Source organism: Calonectris borealis, chromosome 1, assembly GCF_964195595.1.
Source record: "Calonectris borealis chromosome 1, bCalBor7.hap1.2, whole genome shotgun sequence".
Lineage (NCBI taxonomy): Eukaryota > Metazoa > Chordata > Aves > Procellariiformes > Procellariidae > Calonectris > Calonectris borealis.
Window position 1 is genome coordinate 92,067,217 of NC_134312.1, and position 19,400 is coordinate 92,086,616.

Sequence of the window (19,400 nt, forward strand, 5' to 3'; positions counted from 1 at the left end):
CATTAGCATCTCTTGAGACCAAAGTCTGTTGTTCATCCAGAGAAGTGGTGCTGCTCAGCAGCAGTGCTGTGCATTTCTTCCCCCTGCCTTCCTGCTGGGCCTCAGGTGTGTTTGGGAGAGGTTGTCATGGACAATCCCTGTGCCTGGCACCACGTTTGGCCACACTGATAAGTCTCCCAATGAAGGCTTGGCAGTAGTGCTGGGACGGGTTTGTGCAGAGTACCTTCATCCCCAAAGGTAAGCTTAAAGGCATGTGCCAAAACTGTTTACACTGCTGAAGGATCTCTCAAACACCCACCAGTCCCACTGACTTGCAAACCTGCAGCACCCTGAATGTCCATGCCGAACACTAGGAGCTGTACCATGGGACGGGTGCAGGACTGAGCAGGTGTGGTACAGGGTCAGGAGATCTAGGTGACAGTCATGCCTGCTCACTGTTTGGCAATGAAGAAGTTACTTCCTTTCACTGTGCTTTCACCATCTGGATCCCTGGTGTACCAGTTGAATAATGGACTGTGAATGCAGACAAAGGGCCAGACAGAACTGCTGCTCGAATAAACTATAGCAGCCCTACTGAAGATAACCTCACAGCAGCCCTCTGATCAGACCTTGTGAATGCGGGGGGTTTCCATCCCTTCTGGCCGCAAGGGAAAGCAGAAGACCAATATTACAATATCGCACTGAGTCCCTCCCAGGGGAAGAAATGTACAGACCATTTGTGATTAAGACCACAGAGTACTTCAACTCGCACGTCCTTCTGAAGTGCGGCGGGGCAGGCTCCAGCCCAGGGCTTGGTCTCCTGTGGCATACCCCTTGTTTCAGCACTGATGACTGACGATTACTCTGAATTGCTTAGGAAACTGATGCTGAAATCACAGCCTTACATAAGTTAGCGAGGCTTAGATTTCAGCCCTGTAGCTGCAGCTATAGCTGGTGAGCGTTGCCTCCAGGCTGGAAAAGATGGGAGGAAAGAGGGAGGAAGAAGGGGAGCTTGGAAGAGAAATTTTGGGATAGGTAACACAGGGTGTCTAAGCTGGAATACATACTCTTTTATTTCTAAGCCCACACCCAGTGAGGGGATGGAGTCCTATACTCATCTAAAAACTAAGCAGTTATGGACTTAGTTATGGACTTGCATTCACACGTCTCTTAGAGGCTTGTGTCATTTCCAAATCAATGGGTACCTAAAGCCTTTAAGAACAGCAAAGGGGTTTTTAAAAGTACTTTTCACCACCCCAACTTTAAATTACTTTTACTTTATTCCATCTTCCATCTCTTCAAATGGCTATCCAGTGAGATCTTTGAAACATTTTTCACAGCTGCCAAGACGGTTCTGCCAAAGTCAGCAGCACTCGGGAATGCTCCTGCAGACTGGTCACAGCTCTCGCTCCTGCCCTCCCATCCCTTTCCCTGTACGTGCAATGCATTGTCAGCTATGGTTCTGCAGCACTGCACCACTTTAGCATTGGGATTTGGATGCTCTTCCAAATGTCAGAGAGATTTTCTTCTTCATTAAGCCCTGTAGGTTACAGGTAACGTCCGGTTATCATTACTCGCATTCCCAATTACTGTGTTTTGCTGAGGGAAAATGGAGAGGTTGAATAGTGTCTTCCACCTTCTGCTTTCTTTCCTAATGAAAAGAGGACTCATTTGCTATTGCCTCAAGGTACAGCTGGAAAGTGTGTGGTCCTTTGAACGCTGGATAATTGGGACCTTATGACCTTTATCTAAGACTTATTTACATGAAGCCTTGAGTCTCACTTTTCCTGTCATCAGGAGAAGAGCATTTTCCTTTACATCTCTGAGCCCTGTCCAGGTTTCCATAGTTCTTTTCCTGACTACTCTGTAGCGCTGCAAAGGGCAGGTGTCCAACATGGGCTCCTGGCTGCCAGGACCTCAGCTGAGATTTTCAGCTCTTTTCCAGTGTCCCATGCTGACAATGATGTAGCTAAGGACACAGAAAGAAAAAAGAAAAATTTCCACAAATCACATTCACATTTGGTGATGATAAAGACAAGGCTCTTTATATGGTACAGGCCATTAGAGCTAAAGGCTATGCAAAGGGAGCCTTTAACTAGGAAGAAGGTCACAATTCTAGCAACCTGCAACACCAGACCAGACTCCCTTTCAGAGAACAGCGAAGCACACAATAGCAGCACTGTCCATCATTCAGTTTTCCCCCATACATTATCGTTAAGAGTCTCCTCTATTTTCTGCCTGAAAGACATTCAACACCAATAGAGAGGAAAGCTAGGGAATGAGGAAGCCCTCCTTTAAGTCAAGCTTGCAGCATGAGTATAGTCTTGAGAAATATATTGTGGCTAGAGACCTGTTCAAATTGAGCTTGCGTAAGTTGGTTTTTTAAGGGTCTACTGGAGGTCCAGAACTGGAGGTGGAACCTATTCCACAGAGCTGATGCCAGTGGCTTGACTTGCAAGCCTCCTGTCACTGCCTACATTTTCTTTGGTTCTCTTGGCCACTGCCCAATCTCACAGACCAACATATGGCTGAATAAAATATTTGTGCAGTGCCTTTACAAAGAGGAGAACTCCCAAGTTCACAATGGACCTGGATGTCATTGCATTCGTCAGTGCTCATTGGGTAGCTGCCTTCAAAAAGCAAAGATGCTGGTGTGCATAAGGACTGGGATGAGGAGCAAAACAGAAGAAATATTGCCGTTCTGGAAATACATGTATACAAGTACAGCCTTTTCTGGACTAATGTGTACAGTGTTTGTCACCCCATCTCATAAAGGACATTTGCAGATTTAAAGGGAGTGCAGAGAAAAGCAACAAAGATGCTAAAAAGCATGGGAATAATTTCATATAAAAAGCAATTGAAAGCATTGCTTGTGTTTTCTTCAGGAAAGAGGTGAACAGCAAGGGCTATGGTACTATGCCCTCTGTGCATATGTGCATACTATATGATGCTATATACAATAATCAATGGCATAAAGTAGGGTTATCAGAAGCGTTTGCTCTTTCTGTGACATAACACAAGTACAGAAAGATATTTAAGGGAATGGTGGCCAATTCATTGCTGAACTTTCCAGCCATTGTACAGTTGGATGGAGTTGGGGAAGCTGTTGACACTTAGTCAATCGGATATTGTGCATTTATATATATGCCATAGAAAGCCACAGTTATAATAAGTATCAAAAGAGATAATACATCATGCTTTAACTGTTACACCAAATCCTGGGCAGCAGAGGACAGGGTTAAGTCTTAATAGTAGAGAAGCAGTTTACCCCAAATCTGCCCATAGCAGTACTTGGTGCTAGCCACTGCGAGAAGTACAATAAACGGATTTTAGGTCTGACCTGGCTTGGCAATTTCTATGTTCCTCTATCAGTTATTTGCATGGACCCTCAGGAGTACAACTTCACCTTGCCAGAGTCCATGGAGTTACCACAGAGATTAGAAGTGATCACTGCACTGCCACTGATAATCCAGTATTAATGCACCTATTTTACAGCTCTCGAGGAATGTCTAACTAATCTGATTGTGCTGACCTGGTGAACTTTCCCAATCCCTTTCCTCTGCACATGGCAGTTGTCTGTACCACAGAGTCAGTACTGCTACCTTTAAAGTACTGCTCCTTGGCGCTGTAAATCCCAGCTGATACTCTGCAAGCTTATATCTATGTGAAAAGTTCAGCCTATTTGATCCTAGTGTAAAGAGATGACACCGCTGGTGGTGCAGAGCACTGCCAGCAGCTACAGCAAACAGCTGTCACTTAAATTTCATTGTCCGTCTGTCTATTCTGTCCACTGGTCTGCTATTTGAACCCTCCTCAGCAGAAAATTTGGTTATCATTTATGGTGCAAAGCCTTCCTCCCATGTGGAGATTTCAGAGCATTTTCTGAAGATGATCTGAGTGCAGTTGTAGTGGGCCACTGTGGAAAACATTGTAACAAGGAGACAGTGATTTTGAGCAAAATCTAGGTGGAGTTTAACCATCGGCCTTGGCTGTAGAGAGCTGTGTGTTAGCATGAGCTACCACTATACAACAGGAGCACATACCGTGACATCAGTGTGCGCTGCCTTAAACAATACCACCTGTATATACTGCTTGTAAGAGCTCCTTCCTACGGAGATGTGCAAGAGTGTAATGCTCTCAGTGAACCTTGGTATACCATCTAGAAAGTTCAGTATTGTACAGGTTCAAGACCGATAGCTTTGTTCAGCTGGAAGAATACTAGAAAGATGTGAAGAAGAGTGAGGCTGGCCAACCTCCCCATGAACAGGAACTCTGTGCAGCGTGCCATGATCAACGAGGAGCGGCTCGGCAGATACTGCAACAGCTGTGGTTCCCAACATCAGAAGGGATGAAAGATTGCTGTCACCTTTCCTATAATTCCCATCCTTCACAAAATAAACCAGTTAACTAGCCTTGAGTGTCCATGCATTTCATACTGAGGTCTCAAAAGAACTCATATCTCCTTGGTGAAAACAGCGGTTAACCTGCTCTCCTCAAGAGGCCTTTTCCAGAGTCAGCCCACACCTTGTCATCGGTAAATATGCTCAGTGTCACCTACGATTTCATTAAAAGAGGTCAGGTCCTGCTTCACCATTAGCCCATTAGCAGTTCCCACCTATGCAGGGCAAGCTGCATCTCATTAGAAAATAGCAGACCTGAGGCACACATGGGACCAGAGACCATTTCACTGCAACAGAGGAGGAAATCCTGCACCTGTAGCAGGTAGTGTGTACATTTCCTCTTCTCTGGAAAATTGTGACTTTCTACTTTCCTCACCCTGCCCCTCACATGGCTATTTGCACCAATGCAAAGCAGGCTGTGAAATACATATGCAATGCTTATACCCATGTAGACACAATGCAAAGATTAAAAATTTCAGAGCAACTGAGAACTAGGCACATACTTTGACACCTTTCAGCATGTTGCTGAAAGGTAAGCTAAATTGCATTTATATTCTTACTTTGTTGCTGGAGTAGTAGTACAGACAAGAAAATGCTGGCACGGTTGCTTAGAGTTGTTCCCTCTGGGGCAGTCACGGGAAGACTACTGTATTTGCATTGCTTTCCTCGCCTGCCATGTGTAGCAGCAGAGATAAGCTCCCGTGAAACAGGAACGGCAGTGAAGGTGTTCTGCCTCATGCCAGCTACCCATGGGCCAAGACTAAAATTCCAGTTATACAACTGAAATCCTCTTGCGTAGCAAGGCTGTACCTTCTAGCTGATACATGACAATAGACAGTATCCCTTTCCAAATCTTTATATAGCCTAGGTGCTCCCTAGGTGCAGCAAGTATTGTCCTTCCATCAATATGCTGATTGAACTGAAAACAAAGAACTGATTCAACTCTAAACCATGAAAAAGGATCCTTAGGGACTTGCTCCCTCTGAGGATGTGAAGAGAAGATGGTGCCTTCCAGTGCTCCTTGCTTGCAGGATACAGGGCCCTGGAGGAACTGCTGGCCTGCTTACATGCAAAGCAATTGTCATCTGGCTGATTTTTCATTTCAGCTGTGAAACTGCTCCATTGTAAAGCTATTTCATCAAGCGGGAGAAAGCATTCTTCATTTCCCAACAAAAGAAGATCCATTTGTTTCCTTAGGCACAATTTACTCTCTCACATTTCCGGGCTTTGTTATATTCTTACCTGACAATCTGAGAGTGCTTTTGATGTGAGAGCTAGCCAAATTTGGAGGCGAGACTCAAAAACCTGGGAAAGTACAAAGAGAATCTAACATAATTTTGGAGGTGAGACTCAAAAACCTGGGAAAGTACAAAGAGAATCTAACATTCACCTCCTCTCCTCCCCGTAAGGCACACAGTAGCCCATCTTCTTCTATAGTGTGCTGTGCTGGATGCTGATCTCACTTCAAAGCTGAGCTAATGTAGACTCTTTCCAGTAACTTTGATGGAAACTCTCCGAATTTAAGCCAATGCAACCAGGATTAGAGTAAGTCTCACCTCCTCATCCATATGTAATGTATAAATTCCCTTCTACCACTTTTGAATTTTGTCCTGTTGAGTAGGTTGGCATCTAAGGGAGCCTCTCTAAGCATAATAACAACACCAAAGAGGCAAAAGTTGGATCATAACAAGAAAGTCTATAAACGTAAGTCTTGGCAAGGATGCTCAGATAAGAGAACACCTTCTTGGCATGCAAGTCATCCACCAAAAGACGTGAAGAGAACTAAGAGATTGTCCTTCTTACATCAACCCCTCACTGCCGCTGGTCAAAGCCCACTGACTCATTTCATGCCTTACCCAGGTTGGAATCCATGTACTTTTTCCATCTACTTTTTGATACATTGAGGATTGCTTAGAAACTGCCCTCCAACTGGGAATGCCTGGGCTTCCAGATCAACTAATACAGGATACAGGACAGTTGTTTGAAGCCATTTCCTAAGCCATTCCCAACAGACAGGTAGAGTATGTGGAACTGAATAACAAAGAGAGCTGAGGGCTGTCAGGCAATTTAGCGACTGGTATGAAGAATCACCCAGCCTCTCCCCCACTCCAGAAACATCAAATATTAAGCATTAAAAATCATGCACTTCTCTTTATCTGGTTAGTTATTCCTTTCCCCTCTTCCTGTCTTTTTTGTCCTGCCCTTAGATGAAGGCAAAAATCTCTTCTGGGTATAAATGAAACGCCCTTGCCTTTTGCTTGTGTTTGCACCAGGGAAGATATCCACAGATAACACGATACAGCCATTGTAGTAAAATTCAAGGCAGATGAACATCACTGCACAAAAGTAGCATGGTCGGCACGCCTCACGGTAGTAGCAGCCAAGCATGCCATGGCAACCAGCCAACCAATGACACTGGCTAGGAGCCAATTTGATTTATTTTTGGCAGCCTGACACCGCATACTACTGTGCCAGTCTTCGATCACAGAAACGATAAGAGATGACCTTTGAAAGCCAAGGGGATGACTTCTGGGAGAAGGGGACTGATGAAGCTGAAAGAGGATCTGTCCCCAGGCTGGAGGAGTACTGGAGTGGCAGATGTTCGGTAGCCCTCCCCCTTTCGTGAATGACCATCGCAGCCGTGCCAGCAACCACCAGTGCTGCGTTTGCTGGGGGATGACTGGGAGAAAGGTTGAGACATGGCAAATGTCTTTAAGTCTATGGAAAGAGTAATTACCAAGAGAGAAACAGAGAGGTTTAAAGAGATGAGAGGGAATAATAAGATGAAGATAGGAAAAAGAAAACATAGGCTTTCTGTCAGGAAATATTTCCTGTCTGTGGGAATGTTTATACTGTGATGATGCTCTTTTGTGGAATATTCTTTAGGGAGAAAGGAGCAGCTTACTATTCCGGACATTGTGCTACAGAGTGTATTGCAGAACACAACCCAGCATCTTCAGAGATATGGACAAGAAGGCCTATTTAATCTTTTTTGCATTTCTTTCTTGGATGGCTCTGGGGGCAGTTACCCAGCTGTTCGAGTTTGTGACTGGAAGGTTGATATCATACTGGAATAGGAATTTAGAAAAAAATCTATATTCATTAACATTTTAAAGAGACTATCAGTTTGACTGTGGCCTCACACCTTCCATGTTTGCTTTCTGCAAACATTGGTAAGCTTGAGTATTACTGCATGCATATTGAATAAGTATAAATAAGTGCACATACTGGTCTTGAACACTCAAACAATCACTGAAAACTCATTTTTAAATATGTATTTGATTGTAGATTTTCCAACTTACTCTATAGGCTAGATATTTACATAAGTAACGGTATCATGTGCAAATGCATATTAAATCATGCATTTAAATGGCCACTTCAAATAATGTGGCCATGAATGGTTGGCCATTTCAAATGATGTTAAAGCCAACAAGAGCATGGGGAAGATATCTGCAAATAATTTAGAATACTGCATAGAAATAAACCATTCTTTGATGACTGGTGACTCAAAACAGGTAAAATTAAGCAAATAAAATAGCCTGCTACTATGAATTTCCTACCTCTATCCATTAGAGCAGATTAATCTGAATAAAAATAGAGTGTTAATTCAAAGCAGAATCACTATTCCTGTTTAGGAATAAGGCATCCCAAGTCTTAAACAAGCATTAATTAGCACTCGTTATCCTGTCTACAGAGGACCCCAAAACACTGATTCACTCTGTACCATTTTTGCCATTGATGTTTATACCTTTGCCCAAGCACAAAAACAACACAAGCATGCAACATACCAAATTAGATTTCACAAATCATATGACATGTATTTTGCCACTCAACTCATCACACAAAGTAAGAACAAAGGACTGGAGACCTGGACAACAAAAAGCCAACTTCGACGATGCAATTCCAAGGCTTATCTCGAGAAATGTCTAAGTGAAAGGAGGTAAAACCAGCAACCCTTTGTTGTTGTGTACATTCAGTTTAGATTCACAGGTCTTGAAGGCCGCTCCCCTTGTCCATACCTTAAATCATAAACGTTCTGCATGAGCTCCTCTCCCAGTACTTATCTGTCCTTTTGGATATCTGTTCTTTCCCGCCTGCCAACTTTGTTGAGCAGGAACAGAGTCGCCTGAAGCCCTGAGTTAGCTATGAAGCTTGGAAGTCTAACTAGAGAGTGAGAGTTGTAATTTGTGGAAGAGAAGTAGTGGACCAAATGAAATGATGGAGAAACATCAGTAAGTGCGAGACTGGATGCTGAGGCTCTGTAACACTTACATCAGGCTGTTTAGGTGATATGCCACATTTTGCCCCGACAAGCTAATGAATGCAGAATGCCCTGTATAGCTGAATGTCTCATGAATGTGGAGGCCAGTTATGCTTGGCACTGCCTCTTGATTGAGTTTCATCGGTGCCTACCTCTGATGTTGCCTTTTTTTTTTTTAATGTTCTCTTTCTTTGATAACGTAAGGAAGGTAAAGAACAAGAGCAAAAGTATCCTCAAGTCTGATGCATTTTCTACCCAGGACAGTATCACAATTCAAAACCAGCTCTTCTTTATGGTTTGTAAACACTATGTCTCTGTCAAAAATGCTCACCCTTGCCTCTGAAAACTTTTCACCTCTTCCCAGGGGAACTAGTTAAGCAGAGTTGCACTTGATCAAGAGTAAAGAATTGAAAACACCTCCTAGAGCGACTGTTTGCATTGAACCCTCTCTTCTGTCCTCACTCACTAAGCTGTCAGGGCCTTTAATCTTCCCTTTCCCTATCTGATCCTCTTACCATGAGTGTCTGACCCAGCTGACACGTCTAAAAGCTTCATGCAAGTATGGCTGTCATGGGCTACTCCAAGTACAGAGGCTAGAAGTATTGGTGTGGATGAAACTATAAGCAATGCTGATAAGAAGGTGTTCCTGACTAGGATGTGGTTGTACCAGGAATCTCATCCATTCACAAGCAGATGGAAAAAAGACCCTTTGGCTCCTTCTTGACCATCCCACCAGCAAGACTAAATGGCCTCCTACAGTATGAGAGCGCTTTTGTCTTGTGAGATTTTCAGCTCAAGCTGGCAGCTTCCAGTGAGCTGGTATCAGCTTGGGCTGTTTTGTTGCCTCACTGAAGCTGCCTGTGCTAGTGTGACTGGGAAGGTTCATCATCCTCTTTAGCATATGCAGAGCTTGGGGAGCTCTCCCAGGCTCCTCCAAGCCTCCCAGCTGGCTGACACTCTCCTGCCACCATGGAAAAAAGGGCTGGATGGCACCTCCACCTAGAGGAACAGGAGCCTCGAGAGGAGGTGCTGTATTTCCAAAAGCTGCCGGGAAGCAGGGAAGAGGGTGTTAAGCAAGAACATGCAACTCCCCCACCCCTAAAACCCAGTAAGGGGATTCTCTTGTTAATCCTCAGTCTAACCCCCGCACCAGCTCTTGCTGGCCAAACTCAGATGCATCCCCAAGACACCAAGGGAGATATCCATTTCTGGAAAGGCCCGTTCCCTAGTGAGGCATTCACTCACCTGTCTTCTCTTCGGTTTGGCTGCTCTCCACTGTCTCCATTTGGGGTTGCGCTGTTGCCTTGGCAGTAGCATCCTCTGCGGCAGGGGTGGTGGTGGCAGTGGTGTCAGCAGCAGGCACGTCGGCTTGTTTAGGCTCCTCTTTGTCTTGGGCTTCGTCAGCCTTCAAGGACGGCGAGTTATCAGTGGAAGCTTTAGTGGCACTTTCCGTTTCGGCAGCAGCAGCAGCAGCGGGCTTTTCCTCCGAGGAGGCAGCAGGAGTGGCAGCCTGTGGGGCTGGCTGCTCTGAGCCCGTGTCGGTGGCTCCGTCCCCTTTTTTCTCCTCCGCTGGCGCGCTGATGTCTTTGCTGCCCTCCTCCAGCTGGGCACTGTCAGCGGCGGCCGCTTCTGTGGCAGTGGGAGCCTCGCTCTCTTTGTTCTCGGCCACTCCGCCAGCAGGGCCTTCCTCCTTCTTGTCGGCGGCATCAGTCTCAGATGCTGGGGCATCTCCCTTCTTCTCCCCCTTGAGCTTTTTCCTTGTTATGTGTCCGCGGAAGCTGGCCTGGATTTTGGTGGCTGCCTTATGAGCTTTATCTTCTGGTTTGATGCCATCTTGCTCGATCTTTTGGTCCCCGTCCTCATTTTTTTCAACCTTTGAAGAAAAACAAGGGAGGAGGGCAGAGGAGAAAGGGGGAGATAAGTTAAGATTTCTCCAGGTGCAGCCCAGGCTCTGGTTTTATTGGGAATGCCCCACCTTCCCCTCCTGCTAACCAGTGACAAGTTTCAAAGCAGCCTTTCCATTTGGTATGGGTTTGAAGCCAGGTGGCTCTAATTTCATCCTAGGGCTGGACAGACACGGGGGGGGGGGGGGGGGGGGGGTTGTAAAAGGAATTTAAAGCAACTCATCATCTCTATCAGCAATGCTGAGAGCACCTTGGCTGTGTGGAAAGGCTTGCACCAGCTGGGTTGTCTCTATTCCCATGATTTATTTTCCCATCCATTTTGAAATGTACCAATTTTTTCCCCTACTCATTTTCAAAACACTCTCCTGAGGCGGATTTTCACAGTCCCTCCAAATCCACCTTTGCCTTCAAGTCTTTGTTTCTTTTTAATGACACCTTGTTTCACAGGTGTGCGACTCTAATGACACCAAGTGTTTTGTCTTTTATAGCTTTTTGGCTCAGGATTGCCAACAGAGAATAGTATTGCTGCCTGCCCCACCACAGATGCATGCTGTCAGACATACACAGATACTCACAGGATATACTCCTCACAAATGCCCTGCCTGCAAGCACTCCAAACACTTTGCCTCGGCTCCCCACTCATGGTTTCAATGAAGGAATAATAGACAGATAGATATCAGTCTTTCCAATTTCAGCAGATTATTATTATTTCTCTGACTGTTGGGGGGAATTCAGCCTTGCAACAAAGAACAGGCATTCTCCATGTTTTTTAGACTTACGCCATGCGTTAGAGTCTTAAATGGGACCAAAACAGAGCCTGTGCCTCATGCTGGTCTGCTGCAGACAGATAATGCTCAGCTTGTAAACCCCCACTGAATCTACAGGACATGCCATGCTTCACCCCAATAATTTAGCAGCCCTTGGGCAAGTAACAGCTCAGCTGCATATTGATGAAAGGACACTGTTCTATTAATATTCCCATTGGGAAGCATTCAAAAGAGCTACATGGAAGCAGAGCCACTGGCCTTTTTGCTGTCTGCACCTGGTTTCCAACACTGGCTCAGGTCACAAAAGAAAGAAAACAAGCTGGTTGAGAAAGATAGCAAGCGTTTATTCCTGGGTGGGAAGAGAAAACCACTCCTTAAGCCATTGCAACTGAGAGGTGCCATCTGGGGAAAGGCCCAGGACCAGAAGAGCAGAGAGAGTGGACAGCCTATAAATACAAAAAGAGTGCAGCAGGAATAAGGGAGAAGCAGCCACTGCAGCATGCACATATGGCACTGGAAACACCATGCCTGTGAAGAGGGGGAGAAGACGGGCCACACTGGCAGTGATCACTGGGAAACAGACTGGAAGTGATCATTTCCACAGCGTGAGACAGGGTCAAGCACACACGTGTGAGCGAAGCTGTGCCAGTAAACCAAACACTGGGCCACTGGCATGCCAGAGGTGGTACCCACTATCTCCTCCTGGGTCCCCAGTGAGCACAGGATCCCCCACCCTAGCACTGGTGCCCACCTGGGATCATTCCCCAGGTAAACAGGGATGAGCTTGAGTGGGTGTGGTGAGCCTGAGTGGGTATGGTGGACAAGGAACGAGCAGCCCCAAATCATCAAGGAAAAGAGCCGCTCCACACAGCTGTGCAGGGATGAGGATGGGTCTGTACACTGCAGGAAATAAGTCTGGGAGTGAGACTAGGCACCAGGATGCTTATGTAGGGGGTGAATGAAAAAGCCTGTGAATGAATATGCAACTGATATTAATACTCAGAATTCAGCGCAAGGAGCTTCTGACCATACCCAGGGACAAAACGGCTGTACCTATCACAGGGGCACAGCCAAGCAGTTACGTCTACATTTCCCCAAGTGCATTAAGTGACGTGGTATGGAAAGTGGGCTTTCATGTTCGTCTCAGCTTGTCAGAGAGCAGGTGATGGTTATGTGTGAAGACGATGCAGATGTTAGCATGCTGTAATCATTAATGTATGTCTTTTGCTGGCATAGCTAACTCTGCACTGTGTTACTCAGCATCTGGGGTAAGCTTTTCAGCCTATTTCAGCACAAGGGGATGGAAACAAATTGTAAGTACCTTTAAACTAGCATGTTCACAGAACAGCTGTGATCCAGCCAGGATAATGGAGAGCTTTGCGCAGGCTCATCCATCCTGCTCCTTAGGCAAGTTTTGCAGCTTGCAGTAAGTCCTGTGTTGCTGTGGCAACATAACTACTAATACCTGGACTAGCTGGTTTAAGGAGAGTTTGAGTATGCCTGCATTACACTGTAGCCACAGCAACGAAGACAGACTAGGTACTCCTTTATAGCACTGTATAACACTTAGATGCCCTAGCTTTGACTCTCCCTAACGACTGTGGCCAATTTCAAACAGCAGCAGGATTGGGAGACTGGAAAGACAATTTAGGCATAACTACAAGACCCTAAAGGTCCAGTCCCATATGCCTGATTCCTGCAAAACCATTAGCGAATGTGACAAAATTGTTAACCCCTGGACAAAGATGAAAACCACTGACTGAAGGAAGATCTCTCTTGCCACTGGTCTTGCTGCTCTCGCATCCCACGTACCTCCTGCACCAACCAGGACAGCTATTATGAGGTGTGGCCTGCTGCATGCATGCCTCTGACTCCAGAGGAGTTACCCTGTTACCTGGGCTATGCAGCCCTGCGAAGGCTTATCTCCTTCCCACTGTCAGCAGGAGGCCAGGGCACAGTGAGCCACAGGGTTGGCTCTCCTGCTATTCTGACAGATGAACTCATGGAGAGCTGTGACTGCCAGCCAGCCCTTTACCTGGCAGGAACTGGGAGAGCACTTTTTATCTCCAGGGAAGTCAGACTGAAACCTCTCACCTGCACCTACCATATTACAGAGCTAAAAGGCTCCTTTGCTATTCCAATGACATCATTGTCCTCTTATCCCAGTTAGGATGACATCAGTTTGAGTCCTTGCCAGACTGCAAGGTTTGCAATTGCAAATTGTATTTCCAACAGGACGCTTTCAGCATAATTCCAGATATAAAAGATAAGAAACATGAGGCTGGGGCAGAGGTGGAGTTTAAGGTCATGGATGAAAGAAATGTACTAATAGTTTGTCTGTGCCAACTGTGGCCCTCAGGAATCCTATTTCTATTCAGTCCTTCCCCACTGAAGCATCCCAGGCATTTGAAATTACTTATTTTCAGGCTACTGGCCTGCAGCTACTTCTGGGGTAGGATACAGTATCCATATAGTATGTGTGTCATGTTGTATAACAATGGGTTGGGTGAGAAACAGATTGTTCAGAGGGAAACTTATGTTCACACAAAAAAAGACAAGGGCTCTTCATCTGTGGATTACGCACATAGCAGATAAACCTTAATTAAGGAAGCTGCTCAAAAATAACCTGTATACAGTGAAGCTCCTGGAAAGTAATTTATCTTCCTTGGAAAGCTAAAAGGGTGAGTCAGCCCTGCCAGGATGTATTCAAAAGCATCTCAGTGGAAAACAAGAAATCTGTCTGTCTTATCTATCTGCCATGCATGTATGACATCTTGGTTATAGTATTGTGGCTGAAATAAAGTGACTATTATCACTAGTGTTTGTGCAGAATCTAGAGCTCCCAGCCAAGAATCAGGTCTGGTAAGGAGAGGTTTCATATATTATTCATATTATTATATTCCATCACACACACCTTTAATTTACACATTTATGTATAAAGTAAACTCATACTAGTACTTAATATTGATATATTCATGATATTGTAAGTGTGCATGCAATATATTGTCATTTTACACAGAGCAAATGTCCTCTCTTTTGTTTAGTGTGAAACAAATCACAGATCCTTCAATGGCAGAAGGACTTGAAATCACTGAGGCTGGTGGATGCATAGCTACCTGGATGTACAAAAGGACATACATAGTCAAACATGTCCATTTTCTTATTCGGACCATCCCCACACACCCACTGAAGCTAGTGTGCAAAGCCTTTATGAAACACACAGTTACACTTTTATGTCTCTATCTACACAGCCCACAACATCTTTCCAGTCCTAGAGGGATAATCCTCTCACCATCTCCATCTGCTTGTCTGCCACACCTCCAGGTTTCTAGGACATCCCTTCCCAGGCAGATTGTTCCTGTAAGTGAGACTTTCCTTGCTGTCACACAGCTGAGAGAGTACGAGGTAAGAAATTAATGTTTAAGACACAGGTAGGGAAGAGGTTAGTTCTTAGGTACCAGGAATGTGGAAATTGCACGGAGGCATGACCCCAAGAAGATTTCTAATCTCTGGCCACCTTTCCACCTTCCATCTCCAAACCCACAGCTTACAGAGAGGTCAAAACACGGCAAAGAATGAAGAACGGCCCTTCTAAATATCCCATATGCTGGTACGTCAGGAAAGGAGAAATGGAGAAACTAGATGTTTTCCAGATGTTTCATGTGTTTGCAGCCACACATAGCAAAGAGCAAGAAAGGAGGAGACTGAGTGCTTTGGTCCTTGCTTGCTGTTTGTCCACTTGTCTCTCGTGGTGTACCTTGTTGCCTGGCTTTAGAAAAATAATCACATAGTTTTGTATTTTGGATGCTGGGATGGAGAGATCAAGAAAGAACTTACTGTTCCATTAAAAGGTCTTTCAACATTACACGGTCTCCTCCGCCCCTCTCTATAGCTCTCCCTTTCCTGGTGTTTCTCTGCCCACCAATATATAACATGGGTCAACCTCCTTAACGTTCATCCTAGGATCAGGCTGCTATAAACTCAGCCATCACCCTGGAACCCTGCTTCTTTCTGTCCTTAGATATGAGATCCTCTTTAACTTGACACCAAATCCCAGAGTCCTTTGATTCACATTGCCATCTCCTGGTATTCTGAAACCCGTGTGCCACAAGTCCAGATTTAGGACTTTCACAGCTTTCACCAGAGAAGGCAGCAATACTGGCCAGAGTGTGGACATCCGTAGGACCAGTGACAGTTATCAATAACCTGCTTCACAACCCAAGGGAAGTATGATACCCGATTATTAAGAAAAAAAAACAACTGTGTTCTCCATGCAAAGATATAGGGATCCCAAGTCATTCCTTTCTCATGACACTGCGCTAAGGTATGTGTGGAAATCTTTCCTTCATTTAGCTACGTGAAGTAGTGCTGAATCAACTAATCGCCTGTGGTACTTGTGGGGCTAAGGTGCATCTCAGCCCATGCTCTAATCTTGACTAGAGCACAATGTATGTTCCTACTGATGTTATTCAAGGTCACTTGGGCCCAGACTCAAAGAAATTTAGGCACCTGACTCCCATTGATTTCTCAGGATTGAGTCACCTCAATGCTTTTGTGGGCCTGGCTCTACATGACCTGATTTGTCTCAGAGACAGCATTTAAGGAGCAGAATGCATTAAAAAAAAGACCAGCTGTCTCCCCAGAAGGAGTGAAGCATGGACACATGAGAGAGAGAAAAGGCTTTCACACCTTGTGAAGTGAGGAAGCAATTTAGCACAGAGAACAGCTTTTTTTAACCCAGTTAAATGGTGTGAAGACACCTGGCTAGAGGATGGCACCTCTCAGCACAACCTGTCTGCAAGGCGAGGAAACAAACAGAGTTCCTTTTTTTCCCAGGATGACTATGGTGATGGTGGGTAAAACACCCTTGAGAGAGAAAAGGTTAATTCATCTCTCTGAAGGCTTATGCAGGATGGTTCCCCAGGGTATAACTAGCATGGTTTCAGCTCTCCAGTTTCAAATCCTCTAACAATGCCGTTTCCACCCTTTCCTCTATAAGATCCTCTCACATGTAGGAAATTTCCCTCTATTTATGGTGCCTGGAATGGAATAAGTTAATAATGGTCAGGCAGATGGATGGATGTTATTCACTTGCATACAATGACTGACAAGAGAGGTAGAAAATAATCTAAGCTAGACTTATTTAGATATTTTTAGTGTGCCTTCTCAATAAATCCATTACACTCTCCTCACCTGTTTTGTGACTCTCCCTTCTGTTTGTCACCCTGTTTCTGCTAAGCTGGCGGTCAACCATGGTGTCATCTACCACCTTGAAGCTCCTATAGCTCCAGTGGTTAAAGGGAGAAAGGCACTCAGTTCTGCCTATGCTGCCTTTGCAGGCTGGCTGAAAGAAAGAAGAGCCTTGCCCCTGAAGTTGATGCAAAGTGGCTGATGTCCAGGACTCATGCTTTCTGGAGCAGAGTGGCTCATGGATGTCATTGGGGAAAAGCACTTGCCTTGGGTCTGATCAGGGCTCTGTGGAGCACTTCAGTGGTTGTGGGGCACAGGATGCATTCACTCATCTTTCAATTCAAAGCACCCAAAGTTTCAGAGACAGGACAGGACTGCAAGTTGCAGCTTGCCAAGGAGGTGCTTTTATAGTTAATGTCAAGGGCATGCGTATATCCTGGGGTATGGCCTAAGTGTGTGAGGGCACTTGAGGGCACAAAGTCTGTGTGGACTGTGTTGAAGGCCTTGGATGTTTGGCACAATCAACATCTATGTTCTTGCTTCAGGTTGGATCCTGCCACATACTGTGCTGTGAGTTGTGCGTAGTCTCCTTTTTGGAGGGAAATACTTGTGTTGCTCCAGAAGGAGCCAGCCAGCAGGCATTCAGATCAAGGAACCAAAGCCTGGAAATTAAGCAGGAAGGTATCCAAGCTGAGAGTGTAAATCCACTCCCAAAATAGACCACGTTGAAGAAATTCAGCAAAAGGACCAGGTGAAAAATTTCCCTTGAACTACGCTTTGATTTGAAAAGTCCATTCAAAGAATATGTGATTTCTGCTGCAGATGGGCTTAGACAGAAATGCAAGCTTGGAGCTTGTCACTGGACTAAAAAGAAATTTTATCCAGGCTCAAACTATGGGGTTTGTGTGTCCTGTTCAGGGCGGTTCGGGCAAGGATGGTTGTTGCTATGTGAATTATTTTAAATTAACAGCTACAGACTCTGAATTCCATGGTCTGCTGACCATGAGGAGGTAATGAAACCCTGAATTATCGATCTCTCTCCCTCCCCACCTTTTCTCTCTCACTCTTTTTTTTTTCCTTGCTTCCTTAGTTTTGGACTCCACAAAAATTTTCAGGGAATTGTTATTAACCTCTGGTGGCTCAGAGTGCCTGCCCCCATGAGGGCTGGACACATTTGCTTCTGCTCTAGCTGCAGCCAAGGGCCAGAGGCTAATTTACAGCTCAGACTTTCTTCCCTGAGATCTGGTGCAGGCAGCTGCTGAGCCTCCCCAGAGTCCAGGGTTATGCAAGGTCTCTAGAGCCATTTCCACAAGAAGCAGCAGCTTGTGTCCTGCAGCTCTTACCCCATTCCCCCCATGGGAACACAGGGCTGCACCCAGCTCTGGTGCTGGGAAGTATCCCTACTTCTCCCCAACCTGAGTAAACTGCAGGCAGGGATAATGTAAGCCTTTCCACTGCTGGTCTCTGAGGTTACCTTGACGTTTCCTGGTTGCACCTAGAAATTGTGAGGAATTTTGTGCTGGGACCATCAGACATGGGCAACTAGACTGAGGCCCTGTCACTAGCTCAACTTGTGCTCCTTGCTGGTTTGCCCAGGGCTTTTGCAGCCAGCAGAATAACCATGAAAGGCTCAAACCCCAAGTCTATCCAGTCTCTGAACCTTCTTTTTAAACTGCCTGTTAACCTTGAATCTCCTCTGGTACCTCCTTCCATCAGTGACTGCCAACACCATGAAATCTTTCAACCTAGTGACGAGAGCGAGCTAAGCATCAAGTAGCTCCCTCCCTGCTTGATGGTAAGCTCAGGGCTATATTTGTTCTATTATTATTATTATTATTATTATTATTATTATTATTATTATTATTATTATTATTTTAGTTTATGTCACTGGAAATGGGGGCAATTATCTTCTGAGAAAGCATTTGCAAGTTCATTAAAGTCAAACAAACATCCCCAGCAATTAGGGAAAGCAAGGCACAGACTAATTCCCAGTGGCTTGGGAAGCTGCTTAGAGGGTAAGCTCTGCTATTGCAGCAGCCACCTTCCCCCCCAGCACAGCCCCAGACTTTGCCACTGCAGGGGTGGGCAGGCAAGGGGAGGTGTGGAGCTGAAACCCAGGGTGGGTAGAAGGGGCACTGCGAGGAGCTGGTCTGGTAAGGCGGAAGGCTAGGGGAGGGAGAAGACAGAGCTCAAGGCAGATAAGGAAAGGAATGAGAGTAGAGGAGAGGGAAGAACAAAGGAACCAAATGGAGAGGAGAAAAGGAAAGACGGGAAGAGACCTAAAACAAATCCAAAGCCAAGGCACTGAATGGAAGAGAGGCAAATAAATAAGAGGCACAATGACAGAGATGTGATACAGAGGAAAGGAGAGTGCAAGAGAGAGAGAGAGAAAATCACTGATCCACATCCGAAGGGCATGACAGTGGGAAATACCAAGAAAAAACAGGCAGCTAAATAGCCAAGCAGGGTCTCCTGGAGCAGATCTGCATGACTGACTGTGCCACAGCTGAAAGAGGTGTTGCCAGTGCCCTCTCTGGCCCGTGCCACCTTGCTGCACAACCCTGGCTGTCATTTCCATGAGCACTGGGCTAGCAGTGGTCCCAAGGACCCTGCGTCAGCCTCTTGACAGTGCCCTGCTGGGGAGCTGGGCCTGTCAGTAAGCAGGCTGATTTGGATGTGGATGAGTTAATGTGTGACAGCTCTGGGCTGAGCCTTTCCTGCTCTTTCCCCGTCCTGGACAGCGGAGGGGGGAAGCGAGATGGAGCAGTTTCTCCAAGGCAGCAGGGAGATATGAGAGAGGAAATCCAGGTGGGGAATGAAGGTTGTTCAGTCCTTCGCTTGTAGCTCTGTGTCACCCTACTTGTAAAATGTAAAGGGCGATGCTTACTCTGCCCTTGAA

At 45.6% G+C, this 19,400-nt stretch overlaps 1 protein-coding gene across 1 annotated transcript in view; it reads right to left on the minus strand.

Annotated features, from left to right (window-relative positions):
• GAP43 (growth associated protein 43) overlaps positions 1–19,400 on the minus strand; it is a 61,491-nt gene that overhangs the window by 18,688 nt on the left and 23,403 nt on the right. The window contains exon 2 of the mRNA XM_075170796.1: positions 9,886–10,513. Coding sequence (XP_075026897.1) covers positions 9,886–10,513 — 628 coding nt within the window. The remainder of the gene's footprint in view (positions 1–9,885; positions 10,514–19,400) is intronic.